At 44.5% G+C, this 27,870-nt stretch overlaps 1 protein-coding gene across 1 annotated transcript in view; it reads left to right on the top strand.

The window, feature by feature from the left end:
- LOC138511484 (complement component C6-like) overlaps positions 1-27,870 on the top strand; it is a 913,779-nt gene that overhangs the window by 400,229 nt on the left and 485,680 nt on the right. Inside the window, exon 6 of the mRNA XM_069627199.1 lies at positions 25,169-25,307. Within this exon, the coding sequence (XP_069483300.1) occupies positions 25,169-25,307 (139 nt within the window). The remainder of the gene's footprint in view (positions 1-25,168; positions 25,308-27,870) is intronic.

Raw genomic sequence — 27,870 nt, 5'->3', positions numbered from 1 at the left:
TCATTTGTGTTACTATGAAAGTCATTGTGGTGGGCTTGTATTCAGCAGTGGGGGCGCCGTCTGTTTTTATTTTTTATGGCTACACCATTTTAGGTGGTATGCATAAATGACGCGCTCACTGAAGGGTGCTTGCAACTTGCGGTGATCAAACATAAGGGTCTCAGTCCACTGTGGCTTGCGGTGCATGGTGCTGGGTAGCACAACAAACATTGGTGTATTGCGAGTAACTCAGATGTACATTCACTGAAAATAGTTTTAGGTGCTGCTGGCGGAATATGCCAGGCGTAATAATTTGAGTGTCAATTCTTGCAAATCAAAATAATAGTGTCCTCTAACTTAAGGACACCTACAATTATGAAGTGGATGTTAACTGGTAAGAAGATTGAAAAAGTTGGAAGTTACAAGTATTTGGGCTGAAAATGAACACATTGGGCCTCATTATGACGATGCCGGTCCGGAAAGAACGGTGGTGGTAAATCCGCCACAACCGTTCTTTCCGGACCAGCTGATTAAGAGTCTTGCAGGCGGGAGGTGTCACTCCCGCCAGCTCTGACCTGGCGGGTTTAACACCACCCGCCTGTAGCCGGACATGGAAACACCGGCTCTGTCATAGACGGAGCCGGTGTTTAAATGGTCCCCATCCTCTGGATTTAAATATTTCCGCCTCCGGATTTACCGGGTCACCGGGGTTGTAATGCCCCGGTGATTCCGCAAATCACGGAAGCGGAATGGTAATACGAGTCCGGCAGTAACCTGCCGGAATTTCTGGCACGTTTACCGCCGGACTCGTAATGAGGCCCATAGAGTTTTAAAAAAAAACAAGTGATGAAATACCAAGGAACTAAGGTAACCTCTGAGTGCACAATTTAAGATACGTTTTAGATACTCAAGACTGTCGCTGATTCTGACCATTAAGTTCTATAACATAAAGATTGAACCTGTTATTACATATAATCTGTAATTCGGACTGGAAGGCTTATGGAAGGAAGTTTTATCACTTTCCCCTCGATTCATTGCATACGTTGAGGTGAAATTGCATGAATGTCCCTGGAAACAATATCACTATGGACAAAGTTATGACTATTTCAAAAAGAAAGTTGAATCGCCCACCCAATCCGATATTTCAAGATTTTAAGATTATTATTGAAGCAAACACAATTTCTAATTCAATTTTGTAGAAAATATAGACAACAGGTTAGCATAGGTGAAAATGGATTCCTGCGAGCATATGAATTTGATTGGTGTACACAATCTGCTGAAATAAGTATTTATTCTTTGTATAAAAAAAACATTCAGCTTTTCCTTTCAAAAACCTTACCTGAGTATATCAGTCGTTTTCCCTTGAGTAACTGTAATCCTCCATGCATGGTGTTTAAGTTAAATATTGTTCCTACCTTAGATGTTTTGACCACACGTTTGGTATTAACAAAACTGGGAGAACGTGTCTATGTAAACTAAAACAGAGACTATAAAGCAACTAGTTATTGATTGCCACGTTACACTGAATTATAGGATGTTTTATTTTTCTACATTTACACATTTTGATATTGATTTAGAATGGATTAGAATGATGGAAGGGTTTCAATTACCCCTAGTTTTACATTTGATTAGATGTTTACTACAATTATATGAACAACCCGAAATATCTATGTAGCAAAGTGTTCTAATTGTCACCTTTCTAAGTTTTAAAATAACTGTATGAGTTGTTATGTTATGTCTTTTTATGTGAAATGTGTGTGCATAATGTGTGCAAGGTTTATCACCAAACCATAACACATTACAAAAAGAAACTAATAAGAAAAATAAGAAGCAGAAAAAGGATCACATCTAGTATGTACTGGCATGTGAGCTTCAAACCTGTACAGATTACATTGTCATTCTGATATGAGCCCAAAGATAAATTGATGTTTCCATCTTGTATTTGTATAACCATTAACTGGAAGAACAGACCACCGAGCACACATTAGCCAAGGCAATGTCCCGATTCAAGTTCAGTTCATAGTATTATGTGCTAACATGATACCCACTAGATGCAGCTAAAATTTACATTTTCCCAACATTACAACCCATACATGTTGGATAAAGTAAACACCAGTATGAGATATAATACTTCTGCTTCACAAGCAAAATCGTTTTGCCCTTGAAGTATGCTGTACCACAGGAAGGACAGCCAGGACGCAGGAACCAGGAGGGGACAAGGTAAGTACAAAACAGGAATGTACTTTATTTGTTAAAGGTCAAAGGTAGAAGTTAAACAGGAGAGCAGGCTTCAACATGCTACCATGTCACAGCTCCCATTCTGAAGTCCCTCCCCAACTGCCTCAGGCCAGCCACACATGCTAACAACAACCAGAGACCTAGCCCACACCACAACCATCGGAAAGCCTATCTTCCTTCCGCCGGGGTCTGCCACACCCCAATACCAGCACTGTCACTGCTGGGCACTGCACCAGCTACAAAACCAGTTGTGAGAACACCACAAAGCCAGCAATACTCACAACAGACAAACCTCAACCAACCCACCCACATCTCCCTAGGAAACACATGAAAGCCAAAAAGGACAGAAAAGAAACTAAATGAACCAAGAACATAATCAACAAGACGCGACTGGAAGGGAGCAGCATGTAAAGCGCACGATCACAGGGAAATCCAATGTGACCGCGAAAAACCTCCTGCCATCCGAACATAAGTTAGCTACTCCTATGTTCAGGGGACCCTCCAAAATACAAGAAAATAAATGTATAAGTAACCAACAACTCCTACTAACATACTCTGGTGCACATGCTCCAGAACCTACCAAGCTGGTCACTGGACCTACAACAACTCCTACTAACCAACTCTGGTGCACCTTCTCCAGAACGTACTAACTGGTCTCTGGGCCTACTACAACAACAACTACACTTGACCTATCCATAACCGGTGAAAGGATGTCCCACCACAAACAACTACAAGACATCAACCACAACCAGCATCATAACATCCTCCTATAACTCCAAAACTCCTATAAACAAATGGTGTCGCCACTAAGCCTACTCTTAACTGGCATGACAACACCCTTCAAAAGCAAACCAATGCGCCCAGACACTACTGGTGCACAACTATCTCCACCACTAATGGTGCTACTCAACTGCACCACTGCTCCACTACACCTAGATGCTCCCGGTTCACAATCTCCAATGTGCACTGACTCCAAGATGACATGACCCCGACCAGTGGTTTGCCAGGCCACTGGTCAGGTGAGGTTTACTCACAACAACAAAGCAACATGCATACAGTACTCCAACAATCAACCCAGCAACATGCATATAGTACTCCAACAAGCCCATGCAACCAACAGTATTTGCAGAGAAAATGTGAAACCCTCCCGAGGGTAGTGGAGATCAGGCACCACCCTCAAGACTGCATATTAAAACAAAAATGTTCTAAATATAATATGTTGACACATGTTAAACTTCCTAAAAATAAATGGTCATGGTAAAAAACATGTTCGTGGTGTAATTGAAATCCTGAACACCCCTCCTCTACTAAACCTCCCAACTGCATGGACTCCCCTACAGTTAAATACAAACACTGCATAGTCACAAAATCTCTGTGAGGAGGAATGATAATATATAATGGAATATTCTTTTGGAAATACCTCAATATCCAACTGCCATGGGTCCCCTTCCCCAGTGCCAAGGCCTTTTTTAGTGATTTAGGTATTTCGCCATTCAATGCCTTCTAACGTTTTCTCTCTCATTAACCGCTTAAGTGCCAAGGACGAGATATCTCGCCCTTGGCAACAGGGAGGTAATCCCAAGGACGAGATACCTCGCCATTGGAACTTAAGGGGTTAAGCTTAGCCTGTCCATTGTCACGGATGCAATGTAATTCAGCTGAGGATACAGAAACCAAGCAATTTATCTCATATTAAAAGTTCAAATAACAAATATAAAACCAAATCTAAACACATCCAGGAATTTAGATGAGAAACACATTAAAACATTAAATTGAACACTTTTTAAACTGCTTCACGACAAAATGATTCCAAATGATAAAAAGAGAAGATCCTTCCTACTTTGCCTTCTTGATGTCCTTTTCCTTGAGGCAATTGAGAATGCAACCTTAAAAAGAATTATCATTATAAATTGTCATTAGAAAATCAGGACAAGGAGAAGACTAATAAACATCTATACAAACTGGCTTAACTGGTGTAACAGCTACATGGCACAAAAGGATGCAGAACGATGATGAAAGCAATAAGCAAAAAGAATTCAGCTGAGATTTGGGGTCTCATCAAAGGTGCGGGGCAAACACAAAAGTAAATCCAAATAAATGGTGTGTTAGAAGCAGAATGGATAAAGCATTTAAAGAACCTTTATACTGCCCGGACCAAAAAGAAGAGAAACTATTTAAGAACAAACATATTAGGACCATAATATATGATAAGGAAGACCTAATCAATCAAATTCAACGTACCAGACGGTCTCACAAACATAGACTTGAAAGGAAACCCTGAACAATGGGCCACGATGATGGGTATGACACTGGAAAATGTAACAACTGTTCAGAATGTGCCACCATCATGGATAACTGCAAGCCTTGTCCCAGTATTCAAGAGTGCCAGGGAAGAGCCAAACAACTATCGCCCTATCGCCTTCGTTGATGTTATGGGTATGATCTATGCCCAGTTTCTGCGAAGAGGCTGAATGACTGGTAATTTGCAACAGGGCGATATGCCATCTTCCAGTCATGTTTCGTTAGGGAGATAGGCACAACTCCACCAATTTATGGGCTGTCGTTATTGAAGGATAAAGTGCAAAGAACAGAATGTAAAACGTATTTGGCTTTTGTGGATCAGGCCAAAGCATTCAACAGCATGAATAGGGAAAGATTGTGGAGTAAACTGAGGGAATGGCAATGTCTGGTAGATCTAGTGGAACGCCTGATGGCACTTCATACAGTTACCACATTGAGAGGGTGCCTGAATGCGGGAGGACTACTAACGAACAAATTCCAACAAACGGAGGAGTCAAACAGGGGTGTCACCTGGCTCCGGTTCTTTTCAATCTCTACCTCTCTGACTTGGTCCCTATATGGAAGAAATCAGGTGCTTCCCTCCTAAAATTGTAGGAGAGAAAGTGAGCCGACTTCTATATGCTGACAACCTTGTCGTCTTGGACTATACCGCAATTGGGATCCAAAGGCAACTGAAAAGACTCTCAGAATATGCACAGGAAAACGACTTGCAAATTAACATCTTGGTTATGGAGTGTGGTGGAGGCAAGAAGAGACAACACTTTTGGTTGTTGGATGTAGCAGTAATTGAAAGGGTAGAAACCTTTAAATACTTGGGGATGAAAATCTGTAAGAGTACTATGGAAGTCAATCAATTCCTCACTGTAGAAGCCAAAGCAAAAATGTTGGCTAATCAAGCGCTCATCCTAAAAAAATAAGTTGTGTACTCAATGTTACCACTACTAAAATTTTATGGAGCGGAGGTCGTTGCAATCCTGACATACGGCGCAGACTTACTGTTATGGTTTCCTAAAAAAATATTGGGAGAGACTGGAAGGTGTGTTCTGAAAAAAGCACTAAGGCTACCAAAAACTGTGCCAATACAGGCAATTAGAAGAGAGCAGAGTCTTGCATCATTGAGGGCAAGAGTAGATTGCAAAACCCTTGCCTTCTTTGGGAAATGCTCAAAAGATGAGCCAGTTACCCTCCCGAGCCTAATCAAGACGGAGATGGAGAAAGGACCTACAGCGGCAGCGACGGCCTGGGACACAGCCAGTAGATAGTTACTAGATCACCTCAGTACTTCAACAGAGGAATTGTGTGCAAATCCCAATAAAATTAAAGGAAAACTGATGGAAAGCAATTGTATTCTAACTTGTGAAGAGTCATCTAAATACAAAATGTTTAAGAATTCATTGCAGGAAACTAAAGCTTTGGGAACCCTATCATAATACCTAAGGACATTTCCAGACCCACAATATAGGCCACAATTTATGAGACTCAGACTAAACTTGTTCGAAACAAAAGATATTCTCTCAGTGAGATCCAGGTGCTCTTTCAGGAACGTGGTATGTAGATTTTCTAATGAAGAGGGCTTGTTTGAAAATCTGCAACACATATTTACACTCTTCCCGGCCTTAACAGCTAGGAGGACACTCTTCTTCATAACATTTGTCGAAGATATCCCATCAATATCAGCAGAGAAATGATGAACTAAAACCACCCAAATGATAGCAGCAGTCAAATTTGTAAAAAGAGTGCTTACAAAGCATAGAGAAGACTCAAGTACTTCTTCTGTATAAATTGGTACATTTTCTCTTCTTTCACAACATTTTAAGGATTAAGAGATTGCTAAAGGCTTAAGTAAACTAAAATTCAAATAAAAAATGAAAGAAATATAAGAAATCCCATCTAAGTAACTCTCCCTCTCAGGTTGATTAGTGTAGGATAATCTGTGTTGAGTTAGAATGTACCTATTTCCATAATGAAAACATTCAACATTAGCACCCTGTAAGGGGGTGCTGGTCAATCAGGATACTCGGAACGTGGGCTGTTTTGTATGGTACAACCCTGCGTTCCGAGAAGCCTGGCTGCTTCTAGACAGCACTTCAATCCCTTCCCTGTTCGCCATTCCCCTCACCTTCTAGCACTCATGTAGTTTCCTACGCTGGTGCTAAGCGTGTGTATTAAAAGAAACATACTTTTGCTGAGCGACGCTTGGCTGTGCAGTGCATCCCCAAAGTCCTTTTTCTATTGTGATGACATTACCGTCATCAACATTGAAAACGAACTTAGGAACCACAGCACGCCGGGCGTGCAGCAAAGGTAAGCCTCTTCTTTTTTTTTTTAAGCACACAGTTAGCACTCGTTTGGGGATCTACAAGGGTACTAATGGCAAAAGGCCCCACAGCGGCGACCCGACCTTGTTGGTAACGGCACTGCCACCCTCGTTAACTTGGATGGTGGGCAGTTACCCACATGGTTGGCCCGCCATCTCCGGGCTTATCGCCTGAGTCAAGATAAAATACATAAGCCCCTTCATTTCTTTTTGACATTTGTTTTCGATATTCGATAAGGCAATGTTTATATCAGAAGGCGGACCTAGCTAACATCCAAGACTCATAATCAGAAATAAAATATATTTTAATTCTGATATACAGTAGGTCACTTGCTACTACTTTTCTATTCATAAAACACATGTATTTCAAAGAACTATTGTCAATAGGAACATTTCAAACTTTAAGTGATTTTGACACAGGTTTTTTAGTAAAATTAGAGAGCACGATCACTATACCCATGTAGATAAAAGTGAAATTACCTCATGGAATTTAGGAAGGCTCGTTTTATGTACATACATCCCAGGCGATGGCAAAATGCCAACTGCGCAGTTGTCCAATCCCAATCTTTTTGGATATTTCCAATGCAAGATAATGCTAGGTTTCTCTCCCAGAATGGGAGTCCTGCTAACTAGGTCTCACTTCACAATGTTCCTTGCTACAAAAAGTATATTTCACAAGCATACTCTTGCTGGGCCCAGTCTACTGTCATACAAGCAGCTGCAATGTGAGTTGGCAGCTTTGTAGCCACAGAGTAACATGTCCCTCTCTAAAACAGCCGGGTGGTACCACATTAATTGCAACAACCATGGACTGCCTTTAACAGTGGGCACCTATGGATTCCAATATATAAATGTGGACGGCCACCAGGGGGCGCACGAATAAAGGACACGACCTCGTGTGTCTATTCACCCCGACCCTCTTTTATGGGTAAATGTGCCCCCATTTACCACCGAGCGGAGGCCCTGCAGCAGGAAATGGATGCGTGATTATAAAGAGCACACTCTGTGCGAAAATCTGACAGAAATCGGACTCAAAGTGACAGAGAAAACTTTATTTACTTGAGCGGCCCAGCACCCTGAGAGGGGACGTTGCAGCCTTCCTGCCTGCGCTGGAGAAGCAGGACGCTGGAGACAGACGGCAAAACTTCTTTGGCGACGAGATTCCCCCGAAGGCTTCACCACTGGACAACTGGGGAGGCAGCATCTCTGCAGCAGACTCGCCCCTACTCCCCAGAAGAAGCCTCGCCACATGACCAGTGCCCCGTGGTGGTTAATGGCTGGAGGATCCCAGTGGCGCTGTCAGTCTGCCCACCCCACCTCTGTTGTGGCGCTGTGACCAGGATAAGGTAAGCCCTAATCCTCAAGGGCAAGGTGCTGTCAGCGGGAAGGACCCCTGCCGACCCCGGATGCCTGAAAGGCCGGCCACCAGCCTGCAGTCACCACCGCAGATGTGGTACGAGGAACAGGCCATATCAACAGACGCCTTAACTCCCTGGGACTCACACAACGAAACACGTGCTCCTCCTCCCAGGTGCCCAGGGCTTTAAGAGTGTCCATTACACCCCCGCAGCCAACGCCACAACCACTCAACTGCTGGGAGCAGAAGGCGCAGGGTCCCTCCTGCCCCATGGACATGCTCACTGCGCTTGGCCCCCGGGGGAATCAAAGGGGTTAAACACTTCCCGTGCAAACCCCACGACCCTCCATGCCATTATGGTGCCAGAGCTGACGCTGTAACTATCAACACAGCAACATCCCTGTGGGGAATAAACACAATACTACGCCCTAAGCTCATCAGAAGATAGAGAAAGCCATAGGAGACAACAGCAACTTCCACCTTGCTAGTAGCATGACCACGTGATGACCTGCACATCAAACTCATGCAGTGTGTAAAAGCCCCTAAGGGAGATACACATTTTACTACACTCCAGAATCAGACAGGCTACCCCATTGGGTGCACGTACCACTGCCTGATGGCCCCAGGGTTCACAGACTAAATGCACAACTGTGAACCCAAATAGCAATAGTGCACTACATCTGAGTGGACCACTCACGTCATCGGGCCATTGACTTAACAGCCGCTGGACCCACGAAGTGTACACAAGCAATTTGGAGGTGGCGGCCCTCTTCCAAGAGGCGTGTGCCTGCCAAATTGAGGAGATTCCAATGGATTGACCCCACATAGGGAAGGTTAGGGTAGCTACACCCTAGACATGACGCAGAACACTCGCTCAGAAAAGGCCCCAGGACTACACCACACTCGGCACTATGACTGCTGCGTGGTCAGGGGGCAACAAGTCAAAAGAGGTTGAGGCCCTCTCCCAAGAGGCGTGTGTCCACCAAATCAAGGAAAACACAATGGATCCACCCCACATAAAGTAAGACACAGTTGCTGCGCCCTAGACGTGATGCAGTGCACTCGCGGTGACAGGGCCCCGGAACTGTGACGCGCTCTGCACAACGACTACTACATGGTCGGAGCTCCCCTGAAGTTGAAGGTCAGGTTGCATGGTGAGATCTTGAACCCCGCACAAGTGGGTACAACTCGGAAGAGCCCTCGTGACCACCCGCTCAGTTAACCCTTAACACCTTTCAACAACTGCATCCTGAGACGAGGCGAGATCTACCCTGCAAACTGGGCGAGTACATAGCACAACCATCACCAAGCACAACGGACAACCCAATGGTGTGTGGCCCCCTTCCCGGGGCGTGTGCCTGCACACAACGGCAGTAATACACCGGATGAGGAAGACCAGATGAATCTGTCTTTGCAACAATGTGGACAGTACCCAGAGTGTTCTTTTGGTGGAAAACACAGACGCCTGCCCTTGGCCACTCGTGCAACCCCCCACCCTCACACACTAGTAAATGAGGACCCTCCAAGACAACCAACGCCTCGGGTGCCGATAAGCACATAGAAATTACTGCATGGACTCTAGACACAGGCTGGCGGAGTTTGCATACACTGGACAAGGAGGAAGAAGCAACTCAAACGGAAGTGAAGTAATGGCAACGGAAAGCCAAGACACAATGGCGACAAAAGGAGACATTGCCTCCCTACTAGCCGAGATGAGAGGAATGCGGTCCGACATCGGCAACAAAGTCGACAAAATCAATGTTAGGCTAGACAGAATAGAGGACTGATTGCAAGAAGTGGAACACAATCTATCATCTATAGACGCCATGGAAATGCAAATGGACGTGCGTCTAAATGAAACAGAACTGTGAGAAGCTGACATGGTCCTGAAAATGGATGACTTTGAAAACAGGGAGAGGAGGAATAACCTCTGCTTCTTTGGAATCCCGGAGAAAGAAGGTGAGACAGAAAGCGACCTCAAAAGATAAATCCACCAAATTTTGAAATGCCTCTTCGAAGACGACTCGATAGACGTCACAAAGTTTGAGAGGCTCTTACTAGATCAGTACTAGTATGCTTTCACAACTACCCCGACAGGCTGAAGATCTTAGACAAAGTGAAAACGAGAGGACCACTCGCGGTGGGTACAGCCCGCATCACCATATTTCAAGACCTCTCATCCCTAACACTCGCCAAGAGATGCCTATATCAACCTCTGACTAAATGGCTCAAAGACAAGGGAGTACGGTATAGATGGGGTTACCCCTTCTCAATCACTTTTGAGCTAGAGGGGCAAAAGCACAAACTTATAGCGGAAGCCGAAATTAAGAATACAATTCGGGAGCTGCTCGGTGAGGAGGAGTGCACTATGAGTAGTGCGAAAGCAGATTACGGAGACAGAGGCTGGAAAGTGAAGGGGTTCAATAGGAGAAGGATTACCGGGTCAAGGAAATTCCTCAAGCTTAACACTCCGCCGCCCAACGCACCTTAGTAAAGCCTTTGATAGGGTCGAAAAGATGTGGCGATGAAACTAGCACAAACAATTCTAACAGAGGACCACCAGGTGTGGGGCACACTCTGGCCGTCATGAGTTGAATACCAAAAATTGCACGGGCCTGGTAAGTCATGCTTGAGTCAATTCGGTTGAGATACGTTACAGAAGTTAAAGTTTCCAAACTGAAAAGTTGTATGGGGGAAGTTGGGGCACTTGACAGTGTTGTGGCTATAGTTGGGGTCTGGGTGCAGGACCTCACTGATGGCTCGGAATCACCCAGTGAGGCTAACTGGGAGGAACCGAGCGCCACAAAGGGATTTGGATTACGTGAAGGAAGGGAGGGTGGGTGGGTGGGCAGGGAGGGGGGACCGATGGCAAAGGGGTCTAGGCTGATTTCACTGAATAAACAGACACAGACAACATCACATACCACATCCGAACAGACAGACACCAGGGAACAATAACCACGTGGGGGAACAGATGGGAATTGCGCACATATCTCATGTCAACTACAATGATGCCCCACACAGGTGAACATATCTGTGTGTGCACACTGAACGTAAAAGGCCTTAATTCACCCACAAAGAGATCCCTAGTAGCCAGAAAGTTTAGGAAGTCTGAGATCAATGTCCTCTTAGATCAAGAAACCAGATATCAAAGGGGCGACAAACGCAAGTTAACCAGCAACCACATAGGCAACATATTTTGGAGCTCCAGCAATGTGAAGAAAGCAGGGGTTGGTATCCTTATACGAAAGGGTTTACATATGAAGGTCACTAAGACCTGGGCAGACACGAAGGGTAGGGTGCTACTAGCTTAAGGCTTCATACAGAATATACAAATCTCCTTTGCCACAGTGTACTCCTCCAAACAGGGTCAGAGGAGTTTCCTATAAAGGGCATTAGAAAAAATAACTGGAGAAGCACAGGGACACAACATATTCGCAGGAGACTTTAACGTATGGATGGACACCACACTTTATAAACAGGCTGGGGGGCACACCACCACAAGCCCAGGGGTCCAGGAAAAACGGGACTAGACGCAGCTATGGAACTTTATGGTCTTGGGGACCGCTGGAGACATCAACATCCGCAAAAAAGAGGCTTTACCTTTTACTCCACCACACAAAACACTCTCGCGAGGATTGATTAACTTTACACATCAAAAGACTTATGGGACGTGGAGGGAAACTCGCATATCCACATGATCTCCTGGTCGGACCATGACATGGGGCCTCATTACAACCCTGGCGTTAAGGGGTTAATGGCGCCGTAAAAGGCTGCGGCGCCGTTAAACCCTTAACGCCCGATTCACACTTTAACGCCTGCTTTTTGCAGGCATTAAAGTCCAACCCGCTAAGGGACCTTGGTGCTAATTACGGCACCGTAATTTATGGTGCCGTAATTAGCGCCTTCCCCATTCCCATTGAGCCCTATGGGCCAAAAATGGGAATGGGGAAGGGGCCATGGTGAATGGGGATTTACTGCCCCGCCAACCTTGGAATGGGGCGGTAAATCCGCCATCCACCATGGCGGAATCCGGCATTGACCATGGTGCTAATAGCACCATGGTCCAACGCCAGTGTTTTAATGAGGCCCATGGTGTCTATAGAAATAAAATGGGAAGGTCTTAGCCCTCGTAGCTCGAAGTGGCGCTCTAACAACACACTGTGGAAAGACACTATCTTTAAGGAATTAGAAAATGAAATTACACAATCTTCCAACATCAATGACACAGGCGGGGTGTGAAAACCACTGGTTTGGGAGGCGGCCAAGGCCACATGGAGAGGCATCCTCATTAGAGAGGGGGCTCGCAAGAAAAGAGAGCGCACACTGATTGAGAATAGGCTAAAAGAAAAGATACTGGTGACAGAGTCACGTGCCCAATCCTCCCCACGGAACAGGCAAGAATGTCTTCGAGGGGCCAGAGGTCTCAGGGATGAATTTAAATCACTCGAGGAAGGGAAGATCATCAGGAACCTGCAGTTCCTTAGGCAAAAAATGTTATGAAAAAGGGGACAAGGCTGATGCCCTCCTGGCAGCACGATTGCGCACACAACAAGCTGAGAGGTGGGTGATCCGAATAGAAAGGGCGAACAGCACTGTTGTGAGCACTTCCTTTTAAGAAACCCTATACAAAAGCGGAGCCAAGGCCCCAACAGGCAACATTGACCAGTATCTAGAGGAATCTAACCTCCCTACCTTGTCCAGAGCACAAGCAGAAGCACTAGAAACACTGATCATGAGCGAAGAAATAAGGGCTGCTATCAGCCGCCTCAAACTAGGGAAAGCCCCAGGTGATGACGGTTTTACCCCAGGGTTTTACAAAACAAATGCGACAACCGTGACATCCTTTCTGACCACGCTCTTCAACGAGATAATTGAGACAGGAGAGGCACCCGATTCTTTTGCACATGCCCTACTCAACGTAATACCCAAAGAAGGAAGAGACCCCGACCATTGTGGTTCCTATCGACCAATATCACTCCTGAATATTGATGCAAGAATATATGCCAGAGTCATAGCTGCAAGGCTTGAAGGTCACCTGCCCAATCTGATCCACCCTGACCCGGTTGGATTTGTAATGGGACGCAAGGGGACGGATACAATGAGAAAGACGCTTCACTTGATAAATGAAGCCCAAAAGTCACAAGATAATCCCACACTTCTTTCCATAGATGCCGAGAAAGCATTCAATAGGGTAGCCTGGGATTTTTTGGAAGGGATGTTGGTGAAAATAGGCCAAGAATCCACTGGGGAATTAAGGCGATCTACACTTCTCCGAAGACCTCTGTAACAGTTAACGGAGGCCAATCCAGGAGGTTCAACCTGGGGAGAGGAACCAGGCAGGGATGCCCCTTATCCGCATTGTTATTTGTCCTGACGCTAGAGCCACTTGCCCAAAGACAGAAAAATGACCAGAGGATGGAGGGTATCACTGTCGGAAATGAAACATATAAACTCTGACTATATGCAGACGATAACCTGCTCCATGTAACAAATCCACTAACCTCCAGCTGTGATTGAAGTAATAGAGACATATCGCCAACTGGCAGCACTCAAAATAAATGCAGGAAAGTCAGTCCTCTTGCCAATCAATAAAAACAGAGACCCGGAGGCAGCACGATTTGACCTGCTAGGCAACAAAGTGAGTCTAACTACGCTACAATACTTAGGCATTAATCTCACCAGAGACCTTGCAGGCTTATACAAGACTAACTCCCCCCCCATGGCGTCCATAGAGATGGACCTTGAGCACTGGAATCGACTTACGATTTCCTGGATGGGAGGACTCAACACCATTAAAATGGTGATACTGCCCAAAATCCTATACCTCTTCCAAATGCTTCTTATCCAGATAGCCGATACTTACTTTAAGAAGACCAAGGCTTCCCTACTGCGTTTCCTATGGCAGGGCAAAAAACCTAGGGTCTCAGATAAACTTCTCCGCCTGCACAAAGACCTTCGGGTGTGGGTCTGCCTGACCCACACTTATATTAAAAGGCTGCGCAACTAAAAGCCCTCATCCCACATCTTAGGCTATGAACTGACCTGCAATTGGCAGGTCTTGACAACTTCCACCTCCACCACACCACAGGCGGCGAATGGTTGTGGGTCCCCAGATCCAAACTACTTAAAATAATACGTTCCTACCCCATATTGGGAACCCTCTGGAACATCTGGCAGCAAAGCAAGGGTATGAGGGGGGGTCAGGACTTGGCCCTCACCAGTGAGTCATCTGTGGGCACCAGGGATTTGGGATGAGATCCCCGGCCCTGCAAAGTATCAAACTTGATACGAGGCTGGACTAGAAAGAGTGGGGCTGCTATGGATAAATGGCACCTTTATAACTATACAGGACCTAGAGGAAGCGTTGGGGCTCAGACCTCTCCCACCATTCCTATACTTGAGACTGAAGTGGGTCAAGACCAGAGATCTCTACAAGGAAAAACTACAAAGAGAACTCACACCTCTTGAGAAAATACTAGACACTAGCACCAGGATTAGGGGATTAATAGGCTCCCTTTATAGAGCGTTGACAGACACAGAACGATCTCCATCTGATAGATTAACGGAGAAATGGGAGAGAGACCTGGAGAGACAAATATCACCAAACACTTGGCTCTATATATGTAGGAGAACAGCACAAACATTGATTGCCTAACAGTACAAGCTTCATGGCATAAAACTCCTCTACAGATGGCAATATGATCCTGTTAAACTGAGCAAAATGTACTAAGAAGTGAGTCCCCAATGCTGGCGTAATTGTGGATCCAGTGCGGATTACTGGCACATGTGGTGGGGGTGCTCTGCGGTCCAGTCTTACTGGGACGAGGTCCTCAGATGGATTAAAGATAGACTGGGAGAGAAGGGAGAAGGTACCCATGTTAATGTTGTTTGGACTTGTAGAGCAGGAGGACAAATTTACCAAAGTATTGAGAATGATGCATGGTCTGCTTCTGGCAACCAGGGCATGCCTTACCATGTTTTGGAAAAGAGCACTATTCCTGAGGAAATCTGAATGGGTGAACGTAGCTCGAAACCTATATCACATGGACCGCCTAACTGCAGCCATACACGGAGACTGTGGTTCTATTGAGATGGCTTGGGCAGGTTTTTGTGCACAATATGTAAAATGTGACTCCACACGTAGAGACGCTTCAACATAGTGCAATGAATGTAAACTGTGTCTTACGGTTACGTTGACGTATGCGGAACAAGTTGTTAATGAACCCATGTGCTTCGTCAATTAAGGCTGTGATGTATGTCTGTTTGTAAGGTGTAATGAGATCGGGGTGGGGGGGATGAGTGATGGGCGGTTTGATGTTGAAACAGAGACACAGTTGTCCTCATGTGCTGTTTAACTCTTTTACAAGTCTCTGAGTAATATACTGTCATGACGTCATTTGTTTATGCATATTGTGACTTGAAAATGTCAATACAAATCAAATCAAATAAATGAATATATACATGTGTATATCTCTGGCCTAATGGCAGAATGTTGGTTAAATCTAAATACTTTGGAATAGTGTGCTTTTAGGAGACACAGATATAATCGCCAAAACCAATCTGATGTCATGTTGTTGTCAAAGTGATTTCTTGTGACTCCTGAAACTGTCAGAGCACTTTGGAGATTTCACCCACAACAGATGTGTCCATCCCTGGATGCCCCTTTGTTCTCTGCTGGAAAGGTTTGGCACCTTGCCAGGGAGTAGGGTGGGAGCTGGGGATTTCAAACAGATTTCTGCAACAAAGTAGGGAAGTCATACCAGGGGGTAATTACTGAAATGTTTTAAATCACAGGCAGACAGGAAATTGATAAGTATATTGTAGTTGCAGAGAGGATATGCACCCAGTAGAAGTGTTCCACCATCTTGAAAATGCTTAGGCCACAGTTCATTTGTGTGCACCCTCCTAACATCCACCAGAAGGCAGACCTGAAACCAGAAGGCAAAGCACTTGTTAACACCAGAAAGGAATTGCACCTAACAGAAGGTTTGGAACTGACCAATTTGTGTCTTGAAATAACTATATAAGGGGGAAAGACTCCCCCTTTGTTGAATCATCTTTGTATCATCATGGTATAACCATATTGAAGAGAATTTCTCTGGAAACATACTATGCTAAAGACTGCCTAAAGCGCCCAGCCATTGGGGTCAAGATAGGGATCTCCAAAGAATGTGAAAGTCCATCCACCTACCACTTCAAGGGAACATTTGAAGAACCCTGTTATTGGAAAAGGCATGGATGCTGCTTCGACACTGGTTCCCAGGACCATGCCTGATGAAGTGGCAAGACCAGCAAGTGCCCCTTGCACCTTTTTGGGCTGGGAAAGCTGCTTTGGACAGCACCCCAGGTCCAACGGAAAGCTGTGTTTTGCTTCTGCACTTTGAGTGATTCTGTCTGCGGTGGGCGCCTTCAAATGATTTCTAGACACTGCAAAGACCCAATGCAGCTACTCTACAATTTGTGCTATTTCGAGCATCTTTGAACTATGCCAACTCAATTTCACCTTTCCGTTTCCTAGCTTCTACAGGTTTCAGACCATTTCAACTGCTGAACTGCAGTACATCATGAGACCCTGTCAAGCCAGCTCACCACTGAAATTGAATCCCCACGATACAGATGGAACCATGTAGATTTGCACATTGCTGCTTGTCCAAAGCTTCTCCGAGCTTCAAAGCCAATTATGCATGTTTAATTGCACCACGTTGCTGGATCATGATAAACAAGCCTGGCTGGCTCGACTTACTGGAAAGTGCAATGAAGCCTGGCAGGATGCTATAGAGCCCCAGAAAGAAGAGATTAAAGTATCTACAGTGGTTCTGTCCCCCGGCCTTGTTCTATGTGCTGCGCCTTCCACTTGTATGTAGGAGTACACCATCCATTTGCATGTACCCTAAACATGTATCCTGCTCATCTTATATGTTGCACAAGTTCACCAAAACCCATTCCACCAGGCCCACCAGAAACCCCTACACACACAGATTGGTTCAACCCAAGTTCAAGTGCTCCAAAGCAGGTGAGTCAAGTTTCCCAGTCATTGCGGCTACACAGGGGAACTTCCTCCCTCACGCACTAAGGGTGGAGGAATCTTACTGGTCTTTCCGCAAATCCCTTAAAACTTTGCTGTTTAACTAACTTGATTAAACTCTGACACCACTAACTGTATGACATTCCAGATAAGAAGGGATGTGAAGGGGTGGGAACTGATTACCACCTCTGCTGTCAATATGCTATGTATTTTGCCTTGGGCCACATGTTATTGGTTCCTTTCAGCGCCCTGATGCCCGAGGGTTTGTGTGCGCTATACAAATGAAAGAAATAAATAAATACATGTCCTACAAACCCAAACAAACGCACTCTGTTCTTAGTTACATATAGTGAAGAGGGATATCTTTGTTTCCATGTCAAATTCATAACAATGCATCATACGTCTGAGCCCAGAGTCATAACAGACAGCTATTCAGCCACTGAAATGTATGGGGCCCATAGGGACCTCCATGTTTGCCCAACACCTTGTCATATTTCCAGCTTTTTGGAGTGTTAGCCCCCCCTTCCCTTTGTGTTGTGCAACTGACTGAGACCGTCCTCACAAATGGCATTTACTTTGAAATTCTCGATAGCAATTCCATTAGATATAATCTGTCCCATGCATGGTGATGAATAGTTTAAAGATCTCTAATAGATTATATCCGAGACCCTACCTCCCCAAATCGAGTAGGAGGGTGTCTTCAGCAAACATTGTTGCTCACTCGTGGTCCCACTGGCAAAAATATTGGTACCATATCTATCAGATCCTAAACGTCTCTTACTGTCCAGGGCATAACTCCCTACTATACCACACGTATTGAGTCTTTCAGTAATATAGAGAGTCACTGATTACTGTTCACAAACATGCCAATTCCAGGCTTTTACTTGGAAGTCTCTACTTTAATTATCACCAAGATGTTCTCAATTCGTACCAAGACCACATTTACACATCTAAGTGCAGCAGCTCATCCCCTTCTGTCGGGAATCCTTCCTCACCTATACTTCAAGTATTAACTGCTATGTATTGGTTTGATTCACTAAGAGGGCACCTCTGGTGTAATGCCCGCTGTATTACAATTCCACACCACAATTTTGGGCACAAGAAAGTTAACTTAGGAATAACTATTTTGTTTAATTGATGCAAAAACAGTGCAAAAATGCCTCAAGCTTTATGCTAGGGAATTCACCACAATATTACACAAGCACGGGCAGCTTGTCCACAAACTTGAAAATAACCTGCCTGCATAAATCTCATTAATTCGCACACACCTGCACCCATTTATAAAGTCAACTTTGTATATGATTAATTCTAAATAGCAATCATTTTGCTCATTGTCTGTCACTGTAAGAAAACTGTATCAAAAGCATATTTCGAAATTACACATAAGTCGCATTAACAAATGATTCAAAGAAATATGCTCTCCCTAATAACACTAACAAATGCTAGACTCAGAGCACTGTTGTTTGTTTCACATTTACCACATTTAACATATACATATGTTGCTGTGGTTTGGTGGTGTTTGATTGTCTGACAATTGATTGCTGCAAACAGACTGAATCAATTGTCAGAGAATCAAAGCGCAAACCAAATCCACTCACACCAACCCACACCCCCACCCCCTACTTACCTGTTTGCATGCCACCTGCTCCCCTTCACCCCTGCAGCATCAGATCCGTCCCTCTAACGCAGGTCGGATCTGACGCTGCAGGGTCCCTTTCTCTTTCCTTTTTTTCCTTTCTGTCCCCCGCCTCCCATGGTGAGGAAGTGGGGGACATCCCTGCAACACCCTAAGGCTAATATTTACCGATCATAGGGAGCAGGGGACACCCCCGCAACCCCCGCTCCTCATGTTCAGTATGTATTTGCCTAATTTGTTTTTATTTGTTTGAATGGTACAGGCCAAATTCGGTGAAATGTACCATTCGACCAAATAAAATCGAACAATTATGCTAATACTATACTGGTGCTGTTGGTTGTTAGTATATATGTTTGGTTTAAATTAAGCTTATCATGAATTGTATGAGAATTGTGCAGGTTTTAATTCAGGAAGCACACAACTTTGACTCACCCACCGAAACCTGGGAGAATTGTTTTAGGATTTTATTATCCTGTACCATTATATTTCACAGATAAGAGTCCCACTGTGCAATTTCAGGAATGAAGGGTATATAGGATTTACATTATCTATGGTAATGACACAATTCCCAATCCATTTTAAATAATTATGGTCTCCACATAACACTCACTATCAAGTACTGCATATGACTGCACAATGTTAACTTTGTCTGTGAAAATACTTGGAGTACTATCCACAGGATTATAATGTGAGGAATTGCCATCTAGCAATTTAAAATAATAAAATGATGAGTAATTCTAGCTCTGAAAGGATAATTTGCTGAACAGATTCCCATTTTCATAAATTCCAGCCAAAAGCAGCTTATGTATCTGTGTCCTGCTGCATCAGTATCCTGATCCTAAGCACCTGACTACCTGTGGCACAGAGCAGAGTCAGAGTTTGTAGATGCCCAGTTGACAGCAGCAGTGACAGAGAAGTCTCTGCTGTGCAGGGGGCTGCACTAAAGATATGCAGCCCTGTACCAAAACTACGATGTTGATAAGCAACACATGATGGTGGCACGATATTCTCTAATATAGAGCTATGCCAGAGTTTTGGCATAATGCATCGCACTATTTATGATCATGGCCACCACATCTCAATTGAGTCAGCCCTTCTGTGAAAGGTGATGTGTATTCTGGTCAGCTGAGTGCAGCCCACCAAGTGGCAGGATAGGAAACTAGATGACTGGGCCTTCTCTTTGATCTCTTTGTGAGAGCAGGTAACACACTCCATCTGAGACAGTCGCCTAGTAGGTAGCTGTCCTGGGCCCGGGAAACAAAGAAACACACCCATTCCACACCAGAGTGCTGCATCTCTAAAGGCGTTTGTTCTCAGTAAGAAGGGAAGGGGGTAAGATTATTATAGGCAGGAGGGCTCTGGTCAATGGAAGGGGACTTCCACCATTTTGGTTCTTGATGTCCCTACCTCTCTTTCCTGTCGCCTCCACTTTCTCTGGAGAAAAACAACAGGGTGTGACATCAGAAGGGCAAAGTCCACTCTGTTCAAGAGCAGCAATTGGACCACTAAAGCAGGCAAGATGTATTTCAATCACCTGGGGACTTTCACCGCCTTTCTTCAGATTCTCTCAGATTATCTTGGATCATTTAAGGCTCCAGATTCGCTCTGAAGAACTCACTGGACACCTTTTGAGAAAGGTTTACTTTCCTGAGGTGAAGAAGGAATCATCCAAGGCAGAAGGAAGATCTATCCCCTACACACTCTCAGGGCAAATCGGGAGTGACCTCTGCTGTGGACCAGGACCTACCACTCTGCAACACAATCTCCTAGAGCTGGGAGAGCAGACCCTGAACACAATCATCCTGTCCTTGAGTCCCCCTGAGTGGACCTCAAAGAATTAGGAGGTCCACCCTGCTGAAGCTCCCTTTTCTACCACACCAAAACAGATCCTCCATGTTCACTGCACGTGGAACAAGAGAGAAGTAACCGGCACTGGCACTTTCAACCAGCTAGACACAGCATCATGTCCTAACTAAAGCTTGTCACTGCTAGCCCGAAGTGACTTCTCAATGCCAGGATCCAAACAATATATCTGAAGAATCACACGCCTACTCTAACCAGGAGGTACAAGTATGGATGACCCAACTAGCCCTTGAACTGCTGCCTCATCAACCACACGCTGACGCGCCCAAGACCAACACTTAAACAACCGTCGCCTGCTGACTGGAACTGCTGGAGCCTCACTCACCGACCCCTTGTTATGGCTAAAGCCTGACTTGGCCTGGTCAACTGCAAAATATTCCCGGGACCACCCAACCTGCACCCTTGAAAACCATCTTTCTACCACACAGAACACCCACATTTGCCCCATATCAACGCCCGCTTGCTGCTTGGGCCCACACAATCCAACATGTCTGAACTGAACTTGAATCATTCGCATCTATGTTTGACATCGGGTCTGACTTCATTAACCCACCAAGAAGTGTATCCAGGTACTGTTGACTCTGAACCTTCGCTTCGGCCCACCTAGACCCTAAAGACTGTTAGGTCACAATCGCTCCTGTTTTCAACCAACCATACATCCTTTTTGTGGTTAGTGATTTAGCTTCCACCACAGGAACTACGCCCAGAGTGCTACTTTCTCCAGTCTGTTGCAACTTCACTGTTCCTCCTTTGGGGTGGGTTTTTGTACAGTATTTTCTATGTATCCTATATGCAGATGTTGTGCTTGATTAAATTATACATGTCTTTTTCCCTGATTAGGATTTTATGTTTTCACTGTTTTTGGAGTCTGACAAACTCCATAGGCATCTGCTTTGGTATAGTGACACACAGCACCTTCAGTGCAATGTCACTGAGAAGTCATTTGGATTTCTCTTAAGGTTTAAATACCTTTTCTTGGGTGAACTCATGTTCCCAAGAATAGCAAGGTGAAATTGATCTTACTAACCTTGTTCCTTTTGTATGTCCAGCACACACCATTTTATGTGGAATGCTGGAGTGTTACTTAGTAGCCCCTTATCCTACTTTCTCATGTAACATTTTTTGTTACCCTCACTACATTAAATGGCCGGTGGCAGTGGTTTAATTTTTACTAGCAGTGTGCTTTTTTACCGCAGGCTGAACCCTCAGCTGCAGTAAAGCACCCCTGGGTATCCATTTTGGCAAAATGTCCTCTGTCTTCTTTTTTCACCTTTTTCTGTTGGTTTCTGTTGGTGAGGTCTTTCTTGCATTTTACACTGTGCATTGAGACAGATTAGTGCCCTTTGTGTGTTTTGCCTTTGGCGGGCTTCAGTCCTGAAGCCTGCCCCTGGCTCCAGTGTGTCTGGAAGGGCAGGAAGTGAGGGAGGTTCCCGAAACTCCCTTGTCCTTTGTCTCTAGGAGTGCCTGAACGAAACCAGTCCTGATTGGCCAGCTGGCTGCCCTAAAAGGACAGCCACCCCGCTGTGTGATTGACAGCATAGGCTGTTAATGAATGAGAAACTTGCTTAAAAGGCGAGTATTTTGGGACTAGAGTCAAAGTCGACCACTGGAAGAAACATCTGATGAAGATACCCTGAAGAGAAGCCCGCTGTAACCTCCTGGACCTTGTATTACCCGGTGAAGCCCTGCTGCTGTGCTGACCTCCTCTTTTACCTCAACAGAGGAGCTCTAGATGGAACAACTTCTCGCCTTGGGTTAGTGGGACCAACAAACCCCAAGACGAACTCCACTTTGGCACAATCCCCAACTTGCAGTGCCTCTCTGTTGCTGCAGAAGCCCAATGCCAAGAGTCAAGTGTCAATGAACGAGTGCAAAGTCTGCCATGGAAAAAATCCGGCCGAAAGCTCCAGGTGCCTCCTAAGGACACTCCAGAAGCAGAAAATCCTGATCTGATCCAGAGTCCCCTCACTAGAGTCCAGGACAGAGGGAGTCAGGAAAGCCCAACTGGAGATATTCGATCTGCATCCGTGCTGTTTGCGAGGCGTTGAAAACCCGCAAAGTGCAACTGAATCAAAGAGAGCCCATAGCTGCCGAAGTCCTTCCTGAGTACTGTCGCAGGAGCCCTCCAGACATCCTCCCTCTTGTCCCCACAACTGAAGTTCAGGAACCAGGGCCTGCTTAGCTGTAGCAAGATGACATCCAGCTGGACCACTTTTCTTCAAACCAGAGGTACTTTTTGGGATTGGGGGTACTTACCTTCTTGCCTTAAGTCATGCTTTCTCACTTGAGAATTGCACTTGCTTAACTTTCTGAGTTGATTTCAACCCCCCTGTGCACAGGCTTAAAAGCTTGAGCCACTGAGCACACCATGCATTACAATTTTAAGGAATGTTAATGGATGTATTTTTGAATATTTATTCTTAAAATAGGCTCCTGTTCGAGGGCCTAGTCGAGATGGTCACTCTGTTCCTTTTAGGTCTAATGGAATCTGTTGGCAACAGGTCATAAATCTTTCCACTCTTAGAGGCCTAACTACCCTCTCCTGAGTACATAATACACCCCCATTGAAATCTCTATCCTGTGCAGAATCGAAGTTTTGACTTTTGGGTAATTTAACAAGAATACATAAAACAGGTAATGCTAACGTCATGTTACAAAACCAGTGATACTCATACATGTACATAGTAACTTTCCTTCATTTTAAAATATCACACATCCTTGTATAATCACCATAGAGTTTTACATACATGTATAAAGATGTCACTGATATAGTTCTAAATATATATAATTGAGGGAATAAACAACATATAGATTGATGCTGAAAAATTAAATACACTTTTAACACACTGGGACTTGTTTGCACTTTCAGAGATGGAGCTCTATTTTAAACTGCTCTCTGCATCTCCTGCTTTCACTTTACATCTGTAAAAACCGAGTCTGTGGGTGCAATGTATCAAGGGCCAATATGTTTTCTGGGCCAGTTTAGTTTTTGGGAAAAATGTGCACAATGTGCTGGGTGTCGTCTCTTATCTGTGCAGGTACCTGCATCCCAAAGGAGCTAGCCTGCCCCGTTCGTAGCAATGGAAGGCATATTACCCAAGTATAGTTGCAGAGACATTATTCTGGCCCCTTTTATCTTGAACGTAGGCTGTCTCCATTTGCCATCATATTCTCCTTACACTGAGCCACCTGCCACACATGTGAAAGAAGCAGTGCTGTCTTTCGGCATTATTTGTCTTTAGGTAAACAGTTTGGGTTCCATTCATCTTCAGTATTGTCAGGAACGTATGCATTGTGGGCATGTGCACCGTTGGGTTTAGTTGGAATGCTTGTCATCCGATGTGGAGACCAGGTCATTTGTTGGAAATGCCTGGAATATGATGAGTGTTCCTGGAATCTTATGGCAATATGTGACTTATGATGTGGGCACATGGGTATTGTATGCTAATGCCTGGGATAGGATGTGAATAAGCAGCACTTCACAGCAATATCTGTCATATAACATGAATATCTTTGAAGGGAACACTTGGTGTATCCCTGACATCTTCAGTTGGCCCTGAATGAGTCACAGGGGTTTACCCAGGAAAGCGCCCATGATGAAAGTAAGAAGGATGACGAACAGCAGCAATATAAGCTGCTTCCTGCTTTGCATAAAAGCAAAGAGCATTTTGGTAACATAAGAACGAACTAACATGTTCATATATGACACACAAGTGACAATGATTCAAGGCTGTAACTCTTACAATCAAATAATGTGCTTTGTCCTTTCTGCTTATTTCATTTACGAAAACACACTGCCAGTAAAGTGGCGAAATACTACGAGTCATATGCATACATGTGGAGAGAGCCATTCCTCGGGAGTTAGGGCCTGGCTGCCCTGCCTTAACAGGCCAATGGCGCGCACAGGCTACAATTGAGCAGGTGCTATTTATCGGAGACTAAGGGCACGTTATTTCAAGGACAGTTGTTGGAGACTGCCAGGGCTCCAGCCGGCTTGCTCTGGTCTACTTAAAGCCCTGGTGATATGTATTAGTTACTAAAGATATGTCAGTCAGATAGTGATGTTGTCATTGCTCTGATGACGAACTCGAGGAAAAAGTGACTCCTATCTGGAAATATGCTGCTTGCAGTTTGGATTCCATCCCTTTCCGTGACACACAACTGACCATTGTGTATTGCATTGGCGTGCATTCAATGTCCTGTTTGTAATGTTACATTTTTGATGCAAAGGACTGGAAAAGTCAAATGTGAAACAAAACTATCTTCGAAAATGTTTCTATTCATTCATTTTCTATTAGATCGAGCCTTTCTAAGGTGATTATTTTAATATCCATTGGCTTTTTTGTCCTTGATTGGAGCTAAACAAAAGTCTACTGTTATTAACTGGCTGAATTGATATTATTACTGTTATTGCTTTTATCATTTCTACTGATTTGTATTTCTTTGCAGGTTCAATATTCTAGCAGGAGAAAGTCGAGGAGAGGTCCTCGATACCACTTTCACTGGTGGAAAGTGCAGAACCGTGAAAAGCAATGATACCAGAAAAACATTTCGTATTCCTGGAAATGTTGAGAATATCAACTTTCAGGTAGATTTATATGATTTTATAGATTATAACACAATGTAAAAGATTGTTCTACCTATGCAATGCAAAAGCTAAAATACTAGTACATTTCATGTATTTAGGGAAATGATGTGTATATAGAAGGATCGATATATAAAGATCTCCACTCTACGGGGCATACTTGCAATGCTCATTGGGGTTGTTTTATTTATACAGTACACAAAGCGTGTTTGCCATTTCCCTAACTTTTTATTTATGTACAACTTTCTTAACATCCCTCATGTAGAATGAAAACCTTCCGAGCATCTCACATGGGGATGTATCATTCAGTTATTGCACTGTTCACAAATTGCAGTGTTGCAGAAGGCCAGCAGACAGTGTAAGGACCTCTCCTCCACACTAAATATTCGTGCACTAAGTTTACAGGCATGCATAAGAATAGGGGACCTTCTCTATGCTAATGATATGATATGATATTTTTTATTTATTTTTATTTTATTTTATTTAGAAATTCTCTTTGTGCTTTTTCATGCTCACAATACAGAAATGTGAGCAAGGACAACCCAATATTTAACATCCCTAGGGAGGAGGCAATGAGAAGTCATAGAGGGTCATGCGGACCCTGCAGAGCCAGTCTTAACCATGGATGGGTATTTTATAGTGCCAGTCCAAAGTAGGAAGAATACCTGTCACACAGCCTGTGTTTGTGGTACTGGAGCCCTTCTGTCAATGTTTGTAAAGGGCAAAGGCAACTTTTATTGGTGGATACAGACTGGGGCTGTGTCCTCCTTGTTAAGCACCTTCACTGACTCTTGACCCCCTCTCAAAGGTCAGGTCAGCAGCTTGAATTCCTTTTTGAAGTGGCAAGTGAAACCACTGATCCAAACAGTAGACACAGATTTCTCCTGAAAAGCTGATTTTTTTGATACAAAGAAGACCAGCTAGTATTTACTTTAATGTTGTTTAGGACTCTGGATTTCCCACCCCAGAAATCTTTAGTTTGGGTGTGCACAAATTGGCAGTTTAAGTAATACCACCTCAAAAAGTAGAGACCTATTAGAGCCTCTCACTTTCACTGATTTCATATGTTGGGAACATGATTTCTCTGAAGAAGCATAAACATATTTACATCAGTATGTGAGTACCGAATATCTTTGAAACAACTTGTTGCTGAAAATACGCATTTTAAGGAGGGGGTGCAATCTGGCAGCAGCAATGGCAGTATTGAGAGTCTGTCTATACTTTCGACCTCTTGGAGAAGGCAGAGCAAATGCTCAAAACATTATTACCCTCCCAGAGCGAGCCATGGAGTGGTGCTGAGTGGTGCAGTCTGGCAGTCTGGGCGCCTGGTAACCTAGAAGCTTGTGGCCCTGATTTAGACTGTGTGCAACCTCAGGAGATAAAAAACACAGAAGAATGTTCTTTTATTCTCCGGTAAGGCGAGTACTGTCTAGGGAATCGGAATCAGTGAACTGTTGTGATTAGTTCTACTTGGTTCTATCCATCAATGAAGCCTGTTAGGGTAAGTGGAGCGCGTGTCAGTGCCACCTGTGTCAGAACTTGCCTGGGTACGACCAAGGTAGAATCTTTTATTTAATCTATAGTATACTCCAATAGATATTTGTCACTCTAGAGGCAGAGGGGTGAGCGAAGCAGTACCAGATGTCATCGAAAGGCCTGTGCACTCGCAGGCAGGGAAGAAAGTGCAAGGAAGCGTGCCTCAGAGCCCTGTCCTCTGCCAACCAGACCTCCCCGCCCCTCCCTGCTTTGTGACTCTGACTCAACTGATTGGACTCTCTCCAGAGGGTCAGCGAGCATGCCTTGTGACTCGAGGGAGTTTGCAATTAACATTGCCACTGAACCCCATGAGCCCCACGAGGCTCCTGAAATAATGGGTAATATGGATACGATCCAACATCCTTATCTGAACCAGCCCAGTGGATGGGGACTGGATTCGGAAAAAAAGAGCAGGATGAAAGTGGGAGTATAATGGTTTGTCATATCTTGATTACTATCGGAGAAACACCCAAGGGAAATCTTCAGCCATCTCCATCGATCTTAGAGCAGATGGAGGAATGCAGTGATAATGAGGGCTCTAATGAGGGCTCTAATGATCTAAAGGAGAGGCAATCGAACAAGCATTCTCACTATTGCAGGACGTTTCTGGCTATGAGGAGGACTATGCTTTTCTGGAGGAAATGTTTGCACGTCCCGACTCTCTGGATTATGCACTACCGACCTCTCGTGAAGATCTAGCAACACAAGGACTAAGCACTTCTACAACTATAAATCGTAATAGGCTTGAGAGGCAACATTCTGCTATAGCCGCCAGACTCTCGCAAGATATTGCAGATATAATAACCACAATGGAAGGCCAGAGAAGACTTAGTGATGTCAACAAAGTTTCCCTTGACACCTATGTCAAGGAATACAAATCTGAAAGATGGAAGTCTAACTGAAAATAGGAGTGTAACACCTCGGTTCCAAGATAAGTCCTTCTCCGTACAGGTAGAACGCAACACCACATCTTTAAAAAAAATACAGAAGACGTTGAACCAGTATTGGAGATGCATGATTATCATATTCC

Source organism: Ambystoma mexicanum, chromosome 6p (assembly GCF_040938575.1).
Source record: "Ambystoma mexicanum isolate Mex_15411 chromosome 6p, UKY_AmexF1_1, whole genome shotgun sequence".
NCBI classification, from domain to species: Eukaryota; Metazoa; Chordata; class Amphibia; order Caudata; family Ambystomatidae; genus Ambystoma; species Ambystoma mexicanum.
The sequence above is the reverse complement of the archived record's forward strand: the minus strand, read 5'-3'. Positions and strand labels throughout refer to the sequence as shown.